The following is a 13,755-nucleotide window of genomic DNA, read 5'->3' as shown; positions in this document are numbered from 1 at the left end:
ATTGGATTAATTACCTCAGTGTAAATGCATGTAGTCCCAGTTCAGACTGGGGCCATGGTGCTTCAGGAGGGATTTAAGTTTTCCCCTTCCCATTTTTGTCCCAAAATTCCATGCACCCCATTGTGGCGGCAGCGGGGGGGGGGGAGAGATTAAAAGGAGAAAGAATGCCTGGAATGATTCCAGTGTAGACATTTTTTCCCTCTATTTTAAGTGAGAGACAGGGTTGTGTGGTGGGTAGAGTATGGGACTGGGACTTGGGAGCTGGGTCCCCACTTGACCGTGAAGCTCACCAAGTGACTCTGGGCCAGTCACCGACTCTCAGCTTCACCTACCTCACAGGGTTGTTGTGAGTGTTAAATGGAGAGGAGGACTATGTAAGCCACTTTGGGTTCTTTGCAAGAGGAAAAAAGGCATGATATAAATGCAATAATAAATAAATAAATCAAAATACACACACCTATGGGGGAGGGTGGAATTTGGTAAAATATGTGGAATTTGAAGAACATGTAGTTTGGCCCTGAGAATCATCTTTCACTTGTCTGGTTTCCACTGCTGCACCTTGCTCTTTCCCTCAGCTTCAGTCTGATAAAAAGAACAATCTTTTTCATCTCCAGTTGCAGAATAAATGCTGTCCTACATCAACCCTTGTGGTAAAGGTTGGTTACTTAGGGATAAAGGTGGTCAAGAAAACATTCCAAATAATAGGGCTGGTAATCAATTCTCCTGGAAGTGAATTGATGGACATCCTGCACGTGCATCTTCTTGCATTGCTGTTATTTGGCGTTTTTCCTTCCTTTGCTTTCATATTCTGTATATCCCAATATTATTGAACTGATTGCTGGTCAATGAAACAGAGAGTCTGAGAAAACGTGCATTAGTCATTTGTGTAAAGCAGCAACACTTGCATCCTTCCTCTAATAAAATGCAACTCGCATTGAGCTAATCTTTCCCAACTCTTCCTTGTCTCATTTTCATTGTCAGCCATCTTCCTTTTACTGACCTGCTGCTATCAGTTAGGAGAAAATGCTTTTAAAATTCTACTTTCTCCATCTTTTTTTCCCCACCAGCTTTCAAAAGCTAAAATATTTTCATGCCACATCTCCATGTGGTAATTTAAAAGGTATCTTATCTTCCCTGCCCTCTCCTTTTTATAACAAGACACGTTTTTAAATGAAACAGAGATATCCCTTCCTATAGTGATAGCTAAATCTCTCTCTTTCGACTTTTCACATTTAAAGCTGGAAGGGGAGGGGGATACCCTATGTTCTGACTTTGAGAACTTTTCCTGGCATTCAGAAGTCTGTTTCCAAGAGTTTTAACTCAAGCTAAGCATTTATTTGGGTTATAATGTCCTATCTTCAACTTGAATAGAACCATTTCTTTTCTTGTGTTTAACCTTTGATCATCTGCCTACCTTTGAACTTTTGGATGACTATACATTCCTTGATATCCTTGCCCCATTTCTGCCTTTATTCTTGTATAATGTTGTCTTTTAATACACAATAGAATTCTTCCCAAATCAAACAGGATGGTTTCACTTGCTTTGCATCTTCTTTTCTAATATAATACAATGCTCTGCTGTCAAGCTTTTAAGCTGCAATGGCTCACTAACAAATCTATTCATTTCCAGTGAAAATTCCTTGTTTTGGGTGGCAAGGGATGACATAGATTTTGTGCTAAGCTATGGTTTCCCCTATTTAGCTATATTTGATAATAACAAGCCAGGCCTTTTCTGTGTTGATAACGTATCACATAATTAATGCTTATTGAAAGTATATCTCCTAGAGAGGTGAGATGGAGTTACAATCAAATTTTGCCTTAAGTCAAATTTCTAGGTGAATTTGGAAGTTCTTTGCCTAGGCAAAACATCTCAGGAATTTTGAGGAAAACAAAATACATTTCTGAATGAGATTAATGAAATTTCTCAAGGCAGTTCCATACATCCTTATCCACCCCACACACACACCCTATGTAGGCAGTTAGTCACATTTTGCTGTGAAACTCATCCACTTTTCACCAGCACTGGCTGTTAGGAGTCAGGGGCTGGTAAAGCAACAGCCCTCCAGGTAGAGGGCAAAATTAATCAAACCTGGGACCAGAATTTGCATTTTGCCTAAAATTAAATGTCATGTTAAAATTGGAGGCTTTTGCTTTAAAAAAGAAGAAAACACACACACACACACACACACACACACACACATGGCATTTCAAGGGAGCCTTAAAGGTTTTTGATAAGATCAGCAAGGTTTCTCAGAAAGGGTCTGCATAAGTCTTAAGGGCAAGGTCCATTGCTCATGGGCAGAACATAAGCTTTCCATGGAGAGATTCCAGTTTCAGTCCCTGGCACTCTACTTAAAAAGAACTCGGGGATCAAACCCGGTAAAGCCACGTACCTGGGGCCTGGGAGAGTTGACACCAAAAGAGGCTATCTATTGGGCTAGTTCAGGAGTGGACAACTTCTGGTGGTCTGGGGCCAAATCCTGCTTGAACCTACCATGGGCCACACCTCTGACCCCCCCACCCCGCCAAACCACAGTGCTGAATTTGCCACTGAAATTTGGTGGCATGGCAACAAAAGCCCCATAATGTTGCTTCAAAACATTGGGCACCTCCCCTGCATGCATGTTATACAGCAAAATTGCATGGAGGTGGGTTACCATGGTGGTGACAAATTCAGCAGTGATGGGGGTGGTGGTGCAGAGAGCCACAAAAAAAGCCAGGGGAGCCACAAACAGCCCACAGGTCACATATGTCCCCTCCACTGGGCTAGATGGAACCACGATCTGTCTCAATATAAAGGAGCCTCTATCCGAGTCCTTCCACAATGCATCATCAATTCTGGTGTTCTCTCATAATCCAGAAAATATAGAAGTGGGACCCATTTCTAAATATCCTGGGATTTATGTTTCTTTATTTTTATTATTATTTAGGCTTGTAGCCTACCTTACGAAGTGCTCAGGCATGTGACAGTTATTCTGCACAAAATAGATGGGTAGGTCCCTTATTCTTTCAAGGAGGCATCAGGAAGTGAATGATGGGGATATAAAGCTTTCAGCCACTGGGCCTATCCCCTCCTCCCCCTACATAGGCCATCAGAACCAACGCTATGGTGAGGAAGAGAAGGTCAGGACTAGTGTCGTGACAAAGACTGGTTCCTTTTCCACAAAAATAGAGGCAGCTCCACTGCTCAATTGGAACCAAAATTCACTAGTATCAGGCTCGATACTTGTTGCAGAATCATGTCCTGAATCACACCCATATTGTGGTATGAACTAGATCAGGTGTGGGTGACACATGTCTCTGGCCCACATGCACCCCGGCACTGCCTGTTTCAGCCCCTGGCCCACTGCTATAGAACACTTCAGGGGTCAAATTTAGCTTCAAAACAAGCTACAGTTGACCCGTTTAGTGCTCCGTAGTGCTAACACATCCATAAAACAGCAAAACCAAACACAACCCTGATGGTTTTTTGGGGAGGTGCCCTGTGGAGTGCTGCCTGTGTGTGTGTGTGTGTGTGTAGGGGCAGTGAAAATGGCCCTCAGGCACCCTGCAGTTGTCCACCCCTGAGCTAGGGCTGCAGGCAGGCTAGGGAGGGTATGTGCTTTTGTGTGGCAGAACATCTAGAGCAATGACAGCAGTTTCCAGATAGGGATGTACGAAAGTCACTTACCTCTTCGCAGATTATGCTGATGCTGGGGGGGAGGCGCTCCGTCCCTCCCCCCCCCCCGAATCCTGCCCATCTGGCTCTGCTCCACAGTAATTCTGAGGAGCTGCCGGCCGGCTCCGCCAGCAGCCGGACATCCGGCCGCTGGCTAGCAGGGACGCAAATGGCGGCACCGTAGCCGCCGCCGTTTGCGTCCCTGCATTCAGCCGTGATAGGCTACGTAAATGTTTATGTAGCCTATCACGGCTGATTAAAAAAACCCAAAAAACAAACGCGCGTACGCAAACGGTGTATGCGGCACGTTGTTGTTTTTAATCAGCCATGATAGGCTATGTAAACATTTATGTAGCCTATCACGGTGTTTTTTAAAATTTAGCCGTGATCGGCTCCGTAAATGTTTACGTAGCCTATCACATTTTTTTGGTTTAGTTTTTTTAAAAAAACTTGGAAATGGCGGTGGTGGCAGCCGGTCGGAAGACCAGCTGCCACAGCCGCTGCTGCCAAACTGCCGCCGAACTGCCATCGCAGCCGCAGCCGCCGGCGGAGCCACCGCCGCCAGGAAGATCCACCCCAGGTAAGTCCCATTCCAGGGGTGGCACGAGGGGGGTGGGCCGTTCCGCCACCGATTTCAGGGGGCTGAATGCGCTGGCATTCGGCCTTCCCAAGATCTGTGGTGGAACTTTCGTACATCCCTATTTCCAGAAGGCATGAGACCTGGTGTCTCTCAAAGAAAGCAATGGCCACAGGTGAAACATGATGCTTGAGTATACTCATAGTTCATTAGCCTGTTAGATCTTGTTTCTGTTGTATTCCTATCAATATGGGGTGGGTATTGTTTGGTAAAAGTGTTCCATAATACTGAATCCTTGTGGGACACAAGTTAAGCATTCATATTTCTATTCCCACCCCTACCCCCAGCCCCCAACACAGGATAGAATAACTCTCTTTTTCTCTCTTGTAATCCCCCCATTCAGATACTACAAGTTGATCTCACTGGGAAAAATTACTTAATTTATAAATTAAACCAAGTCAAATGGGTGACAACCACTTAAGTGTCTGTGAAAAACAAAGCCACACGAAGACCTCTTCATCGCTAATTAATGTATTTTTCTCCAACTGTATATGTACCAGTAGACAAAGGAAGAAATGGATGTGACTTAACTGTAGGTAATATATTTGTCAGAAGGCATATTCATTTTTGATAAAAAGCAGTACTTATTTTGTTGAATATGACATTTCTAGAATGCTGCTTTTGCCATTAAATGAAACGGGATGTTTATTTCACTGAAGTACAGAGAAGGATAATAATTTTGTAAAACAGCCAGTGGAATGTATTAAAAAAAAAAGATTAATTATAGAAGGGCAATCTGTATGGCAGGAATCAGATTTTTGTGGCTGTTTTGCAGAGGAATTAAAATGTCAGTATAATGGCTAAGTGCCTACCATGATGGACTATATAATTGTTCTTTATGATGATGTTTATAAATCTCTTTGCAGGAATGTGTCATAAAATACAACAGAGCTCTATTTTTTGTAATTTATACTAATGTGGCAATAAAACTTCACTGACAGTGCATAGTTGCATGCCTGAATTTGTATATGTGTGTACATATGTGTCTACATATATGTGTATGCAGGCTGTGTGTACATGCATATGTGATGTCATCAAGACTCGTATTTCCGGGCTCAGAATATGAGTCTCAGGGGTTCATAATGATCACCTCACATACAAGCTCTGAATTCTTTCCCAGTTCAGATTTGAATCTGAGCTACAGCTGAATTCCCCGCCCTCCCAGTCCCTCTCTCACCCATCCAACACCACCCCTCCCAAACACACACATCTTTCAACTGCCTCCCTCCTTTCCTCCCATTCCACTTAGGCTAGTGTACTGCTGGTGCTCTGACGCAAGTGGAGAGAAAGAAGGAGGGGGAAGACTTTCTCCCCTTCCTCAGACAGTGGTGCCATATTGGCAAGCCATGGCATGGAATAGAGGGGCGTCTCCCCCACTCCTCTCTAGCACCAAGCCCCTGGAAATTGTAGTGTTCTTGCATATCTCCCATCAATGAGGTGCAGTATGGATGGGGATCACTGTGATTAACTTGTATGCATGGTTGCTGATCCAGCAAGAAGTCCTGCATGAGGAATCCTGGTCCCATGCAGGGTTTTCCCTTGATGGAATAGGGCAACAGGTCTTCTGCTAACAGCAAAATACTACTAATGCAATGGGTCTTATGTATGATTAAAAGTAGTGTACATTTATTTACATTGATAAGCCCACCATATGCTTTGGGCTCAGTTTGAAGTTTCAGCAATTCTTTCCAAAACTCACATACACAGACACACACATTTCTGTGTCTGAAAGGGACCACAATTCTGGTAATGTAAGTGAAACCTAGGGGAATAAAGGGCAACACCACCAATAAGAGGGAGAGAGAGAAGAAGAGGAGGAGGAGGAGGAGGAGGAGGAGGAGGAGGAGGAGGAGGAGGAGGAGGAGGAAATAATTTGAGATTAACTTCCTGTTCCAGAGTTCCAACCAAACACAAACACCTGTGTGGGGAATGTGGTAGTTCCATTCATTTTGATAAAAGGACCAATCCATATATGTAGATGAATCTTTGTGAAGATCACACATTTAAATGAATGGGTATGCCATTCTGGACAGGGTGCTTTTGTCACTGGAATGCTTCACCGCGGACACAGTATTAAATGGTGACATTCTGCAAACTCAAATAGTGGTCTGTGGAATCTTTCCGTTGCACAAGCGGTTGGGCAAGCAGTTACTCTTACTCAACTAGTTGGGCAAGCAGTTGTGCAACTGGCTGCACAAACAGTTGCACAACAGGTGCAAACAGGTGCAGAACCCAAGCAGAATGCACAACCGGTTACACAGCTGGTTGCAGAATGTGTTGCACAAGCATAATGCAAAACTGCTTGCACAACCATGTTTGCACAAACATAAGCTTAGTTGGATTCTTCTTTTTTGCATAGTTCAGAACCTAGTTTCCACTAGCGGAACGTCATTTGTGCTAAAAGAATGATGCAGTTGGATACTGCTCACTGCTACATCAGGACAAGAGTGCACAAAGCATGGGATGCATGCACTCAGAGACCGGGAGAGGGTTCTTCTCACTTTCTCCAAATCTCAATGCATATCTTGTATAGGTCAGAAGGCAACTTATTGCTCTGCCTCTCCCTGTTCTGAGCCAGCATATCATGAGGTACGGATGTGCCTCTGCAAAATGTGGCTGATCATAAGTGGAGAAGACACTTAAGACTCCAAAGAAATTCTAAACAGAGAGCAATTAGTTCAGACAGGGAAGGCTGTAAGGGAGACACTTCCACAAGATTTCACTCAAGATATAAATATCAAAAAGCAATGGGCCATTATGGAGATATTATGTTATCATTAAAGGCATTTCTCAAAGAGATTATTATTAATGCTCAAACAATTGCACTGTCAGACTTCAGAGTTGAGAAGATTATTTGAAAAGACAATGTAGCTTACAAAATATGGGCAAGTGAGAAGGGTTAGCCAGACAACTGTATTGAAAGAGATTAATCAAAAGATTTCCCCAAGACGGTTAGTAATATCCAAGATAAAGATGACTGCAGCACTGGGAGAGATAAAAACACTGGCAACAAGAGATTGCAGTATATGAAAGGAAGTGGAAGCTAAAAATACTGGCCACAATCTTAAATTTCTGCCCTTCTGTCAATTAGATTCTGATTTAAACCAAGGATAAATCTGCCAACTTTCTAAAATCCCAGAGTAGTGGGCTGGATTCCCGCCCTCCCTGCCATTCCTGAAGCCTATAGCTCCACATTTAAAAACTGAATTTTAAAAAATCAAACAATACCCTAGATATTTTGATACATGCACCCTTTCAAATATTCCTAAAGTTACATCAGAGGCACAGTCATTGTCAGGGTTGTATCTGAGCCCATAGAGTCCCAAGGCAGCTCTGATTCTGAGGAGGAGATACAATTCATGGGGAAGGAAGGAACTCTCTCAGACTTCACAGGCACAGCTGGAGGGGGGGGGGCTCGCTCACATCCCTGGGAGCGACAGTGACCCAGGCATGGAAAGGGAGAGACAACTTGAACTTTTAGGCGCGAGGCGCAGACGCAAGCACAAACGAGAGATTGCAGAAGCCGAGTTTTGGCGCTCAGCCCAATTGGCTCGATGTCAACAGCTGCGCCCAGAAGCATCACGGGAAAGGGGGAGATCTTCCCCTCCCATCCCTTAAATTCAAAGAGTTGCCACGTTTTTCCCAAATGGAGATCAACTGACATCCTAACCCTTAGAAAACCCTCGATGGCTGTTCCTTTGTAGTTCCTCTGAGTCTCAAGCAATTAGCATCTGTATGCTTCATTAGGATAAATGGAATTAAAACCTTGGAAAGCAGCCCTTTTGTCTGAGTGTTGATTCTGGCTATTGGAGGATTCAGAAGGCAACAGGGGCATCCTGACAGTCATAATGATGGCACAAGAAACCCATGGGGTTGTTCAGGGTGGCAATATTTTTAGAGAATAAATGGAACTGGTTCATGATTGTGATCATTTCAACCTAGTACCTTCTGATATTGCAATGGATCTTGGGCGCACTGCTCAGATTAAGAGAATGTAAACTTTGAAAGTAGGGACTTGTCAACCTTATCAGCTCACCAGCAATGAATGGTAGTCACAAGGGACTTGTTAAGCCTCCTGTCCCCCCACCACCACATGTTTGGACCTGAAAAACAGAGGGTGGGGGCTTCCAAGCACCGTTAAAGCCACAATTCATGTGTGTTGACCTGCATAATGTGTGAATCTCAAATTACGATGGGCTGTTCTCTGGGCAGCAGGATGTCCAACTAGCTCTGATTGAAAGCATCAGATTAAGAACTGAAGAAGAGCCATCCTGGATCAGAACAAAGGCCTGACTAGCCCAGCATTCTGTTCACATAGGGGTAGAGATGTCAGAGAATTCTGCCATGGACTCCAGTGAGGCTGGATTCTTTGGAATACAGCCCCCCAGAATCCGTGGCAGAACCGCCTCCCCCCCTGCCACCCGTGGAATCCTGGCGTGACAGAGCTTACCTGGTGGCGGATGTGGTGGTGGATCTGGCGGCGGATGCGGCAGCGGCTCCAGCTGGTCTCCCGGTTGGCCACTGCTGGGCTGCTGCAGCCACAAATAGCAGCTGTCATAGCAGCCGTCATTTGCATCCCTACCACTTGCCCTTGATAGGCTACATAAATATTTACATAGCCTATCACGGCTAAAGCGGGGACACAAATGGTGTAGGGGATGCCATTTGCATCTCTGCAAATGGCATGTTCCCTATGCAGGATGCCACTTGCGTCTGCACCAGCCCGGCAGTGGCTGGAGGCCCCGCTGAGGATCGGCCCAGCCGGTGGCTCCCCCAACTGGCCGCGGATCAGAGCTGGCCAGGCAGGATTCCAGAGGGGAGCAACAGATCACCTCCCCCCACCTGCGGACCTCAGAGGAGCCAGGTAAGTGGGGTTTCGTATTCCCCTACATAGGGGCCAAGCAGCTTCCTGTGGATAGGCCACAAACAAGAGTGCAATAGCGCCCTCCTTCCTGCCCATGTTCCTCAGTGGTTGGGAGGCAAATTGCCTCTAATACTGGAGGTGATAACCCAATGGGGAAGCAGTCATATGTCCTTCTAGACAGAATCTGGGGGGACATAGGATATTTTGGTTTCTTGGATCTGAGTTCAGAGGCAGAGCTCCAAGTTCAGAGCCAGGAAACCACACTCACCCCCCTCACCCCCACTCTTCACAGCCAGCATGAAGAGAACCATACTGGCTGCTGCTACAAGCTCACAAGCATGTAGGGGGTAAAAGGTGATATTTCCATGGGAGGGAACAGGAGGAGACCAGGGCATCAGCCATAGGACAAATCCTATGGCTGCCTCAGCCTCCTTCCCTCCCCCTCCCCGAAGCCTCTGCTAGATGGGCACAAATGCCCATCTAGCTAAAATTCAGAGTAGGAGGCATGATGTGCATATCCTCTCTGCATAGGATACTCATAAGCCTCCACGTTTGAAGGCTTCTGAGTACCCAGGGTTGATCCTATGGAATTATATCTTGATAGACTTGGCATCCATGCATGTATTAAATTCCTTTTTAAAGCCATCCAAGTAGGGGTGTGCAAAACACTTACCCCATTCCAGCCGGCAGGTAGGGATGGCAGAGAATTCCACCACGGATTCCAGTGAGGCCGGATTCTTTAGGATCTGACCCCCTGGAATCTGTGGCAGAACAGCCTCCTGCCCCCCTGCTCCCCTCGCTGAGTCCCCCCAGGATGGAACTTACCTGGGGTGGATGCGGTGGATTCAGCGGTGGCAGTTCCACCGGCAGCGGCTCCAGGGGTGGCGGCGGCTCTAGCGGTGGCGGCTCCGGCAGCTGGTCTTCTGGCCAGCCGTGGCCTGGCTACTGCAGCCGCCATTGGCATCCTTGCAGCTGTGATAGGCTACGTAAGTATTTACGTAGCCTATCACGGCTAACCCCCCCCCCAAAACCCCACCATACGCAAATGGCGGGGGCTATGGCGGCCGCCATTTGCGTTCCCTATTTTTCGCCGTTCTAGCCTATGTAAATATTTACATAGTCTATTATGGCAAAAAAAAGGAGAAGACAAATAGTGTAGTGGGCGCTATTTGCATTCCTTTTTTTTTTCTCCGTTCTAGCCTACGTAAATATTTACGTAGGCTATTACGGCGAAAAAAAGGGGAACGCAAATAGTGTAGTGGGCGCTATTTGCATTCCTTTTTTTTTTCACCGTTCTAGCCTATGTAAATATTTACGTAGGCTATTACGGTGAAAAAAAGGGGAACGCAAATAGCGTAGTGGGTGCGATTTGCGTTCCCCTTTTTTTCACCGTAATAGCCTATGTAAATATTTATGTAGGCTAAAACAGCAAAAAATAGGGAACGCAAATGGCAGCCACCATAGCCGCTGCCATTTGCTTACGCCGTTTTTTTTGCGGGGGTGCTGTGATAGGCTACGTAAATACTTACGTAGCCTATCACGGCAGCCTGGCTGGATGCAAATAGTGGCTGCTACGGCGGCCGCCATTTGTGTCCGCATCAGCCCGTCCGTGGCCGGAAATCTGGCTGCGGACAGCCCTGACCGGCTGCTCTGTGGAGCTGCTGCATAGCAGAGCTGGCCAGGCAGGATTCCCGGGAGGAGGACCGGATTGGCTCCCCCCCCGTCGAGGATTCTGGGGGGAGGGATGGAGCACCTCCCCCACCACCATGATTAATTCCGTGAAAAGGTGAGTTTTGTACATCCCTACCGGCAATCTGGGGGGGGAGGCGATCCATCCTCCCGCCCCCGGAATCATCCCTGGCCAGCTCTGCTCTGCAGCAAGGCTGCAGAGCTGCCGACTGGGGCTGACCGCATCTGGACTTCCAGCTGCTGCTGAGCTGCAGCCGCTATGCCGGGCGCCATTTGTGTCTCTGCCAAGCCATGATAGGCTACATAAGTATCTACGTAGCCTATCACGGCAAAAGGCAGGGACGCAAATGGCGGCCGCTACACCATTTGCATTCCTGTCTTTTGCTGTGATAGGCTATGTAGATACTTACGTAGCCTATTACGGCAAAGAGCAGGGGCGCAAATAGTGTAGCGGCCGCCATTTGCGTCCCTGCTTTTTGTCATGATAGGCTATGTAGATCCTTACATAGCCTATCACGGCTTGGCAAGGATGCAAATGGCAGCCAGCAGCCATTTGGGGCCCCAGCCTGGCAGCGGCCGAAAGATGACCCGGAGCCTCCGCCGCCGCCACCAGGTAGGTCCGTTCCGGGGGGGATTTCGGGGTGGTGGTGGTGGGGTAGTCCATTCTGCCACAGACTCTGGGGGGCTGGATTCTAATGAATCTGGCCTCACTGGAGTCCGTGGCGGAATTCTCCAACATCCCTACATCCAAGTTGGGGCTGTCAAGGTTCCCCTTATGACATGGACCCCTTGAGCAACCCCTCAAGGATCTCTTGCCTCTTTAAGAGTCCCACCTTCTGTCTTTTATACTTTCCCTTCCCAGTAACATGGAGTTTAGGCTGCAGATGTGGGGTGACTGACACTCTAGACAAAAGGTTTAACCACAACAGTTTACTAGTAGAGTTAAAGCAACAAATTACAACTAAAAGTATTTATTCAATAGAGCTGGATGATACCAAGGGCATTAAAAGAAAAGAAAAGTTGCAAAATGCAACTTTACCCTAGCTGTCCTTAGACTTTTCTAGGCTGCTTCTTCCTGCTTTTTCTTCAGGCTCTGTTCTCCCCGGCTCTGCTCTCACTTCAGGTTCTGGCTGTCTCTAACTTGCTCTCTTGCTCGCTGTCTTTATATACTCTCCTTCCTCAAAACCAAAAGTACTGCTTGCTTCAAACCTGAAGAAATGGAACGTAAGTTGAGAAACGAAACTACTCTTTGCAGGGTTAACCCTTCCCAACAGAAAACTCCAGGCCTCTAAGCCTGTCTTCCCCACTTTGCTTCTGTATGCCTCAGACCTTCACAGTGCCCATCACTAAATCTTTCCATACTTTGGCTCATTTTCCTCAGACAGCTAAAGCTGTTTAATTCCCCAAGTAAGGCCCAACTTAACTGTGACAGGAGTTCTTATAAAGCACTATGCAAGTGCCATTGCAGGGTCTATCTGAATAGAAAAGGGAAAGTGCCTTTTAAATAAGAAGCTGGCCAGAGCCTATCTTTCTACTCTTAGGTTCATTGAAAAATATGTCACCAGGATGATTCATTTAGGGTGGCCACATATCAACAAAGAAGTGGACAAAAGTAGACACAGATTTGCATAACATTTGCATACAGTAATTTATATATAGTAGGGATGGCTGGATCTCTCAAGCTTTTTATCCTATAGATCTTTAGATCTTTACAGCTGCTTTACTTTACTGCTACTAGCTTTTAGTCTGTTTATTTTTTTTTTTAAAAAAAACCCTTTGGTTTTATGCTGTGTTAAACTTTTAAATGCCTTATGTTATGTTTTATCGTGTTATTCTGTTCTGCAAGCGGTACCCACTGCTTTCACTATGAGGATTTAGTACTTCCTCTAGGAACCAGAAATGGGTAGAAATGCTCATTTCTGAATCTGGGCAGGTCAACAGAGGTCGCATAAGGGAGCTCCCCTTATCCCTTCAAATACAGGACATCTTCACATAAAGTTCAGTCTTCTGACAACCCTTCAAATAGAGGGCTGTCCTGTGTAAAGTAGTACACCCGCCCACCCTAGATCGCTTGCTCAAAATTGGCCCTGACAAGTTCTACTAATGTCAGGACAACTTGTTTGGGAGTCTCACACCCAAACCCTGGTGTATCCCCTGTACTTCCAAAAGCAAGTCAGACCCTGTATTTCCAAACATTTTTTTTTCCTATTCAAAAAATGAAAAGAGGATATTTCTTCTCGCTTTGAAACACGACAGGATGAGCATGTTGATAAGCAAATCTACAGTGTCCTCCCATACGGGTGGCTTTTGTTTGAATCATGTGACACCGAAACCTGGCAAGTCCTGTGCTGCAGCTGTAGCTTTCCACAGACAACTCAGCGGGTAATTGTAACACAGTGGACGTTTCCTGCATGGATGAACTCTTATTACAGCCTTGCAGATGGTTCTAACAGATCACACTGACTTTCGCAAGGGTACTGCAGAAACTAGCATGCAGGGAGAGCTGTCTTTCAAAACAGTAGAGCAGTTATCCTGAAGACTTTAATGATCAGAAGCATCTGTGACTTATTTATCTATAGCTGTCTCCTGTGAATGTAGGAATCACATCCAAAATTTATCTATTTATCCATCTATCTTTCTATCTATCCATCTGTCTATCATCTATCACATGTATATACCATCAATTATCTTGAGAGTTCATGGGTTAACCCATTTTCTCCTTACAACAACCCATACAAGCCAAATGCGTACCATAGGTTTTAGGAAAGCCAATTTAATAAACTCAGAACAACGATGAGTAAGGTCCCATGGCAAGCGACTCTAACGACGAAAGGAGTCCAAGATGGGTGGGAGCTTTTAAAAAAGGAAATTGTAAACGCACAATTACAAACAATTCCAACAAGAAAA

The 13,755-nt window shown here is 45.8% G+C and overlaps 1 protein-coding gene across 1 annotated transcript in view; it reads left to right on the top strand.

The window, feature by feature from the left end:
• The window catches only part of SI (sucrase-isomaltase), a 257,605-nt gene extending 252,345 nt beyond the window's left edge, over positions 1–5,260 (top strand). The window contains exon 71 of the mRNA XM_084847439.1: positions 4,639–5,260. Coding sequence (XP_084703565.1) covers positions 4,639–4,716 — 78 coding nt within the window. The 3' untranslated portion in view covers positions 4,717–5,260. The remainder of the gene's footprint in view (positions 1–4,638) is intronic.
• Positions 5,261–13,755: the final 8,495 nt, after the last annotated feature.

Source organism: Heloderma suspectum, chromosome 3 (assembly GCF_057233095.1).
Source record: "Heloderma suspectum isolate Gila_16-S chromosome 3, 16-S_ref, whole genome shotgun sequence".
Classification (NCBI taxonomy): domain Eukaryota; kingdom Metazoa; phylum Chordata; class Lepidosauria; order Squamata; family Helodermatidae; genus Heloderma; species Heloderma suspectum.
The sequence above is the reverse complement of the archived record's forward strand: the minus strand, read 5'-3'. Positions and strand labels throughout refer to the sequence as shown.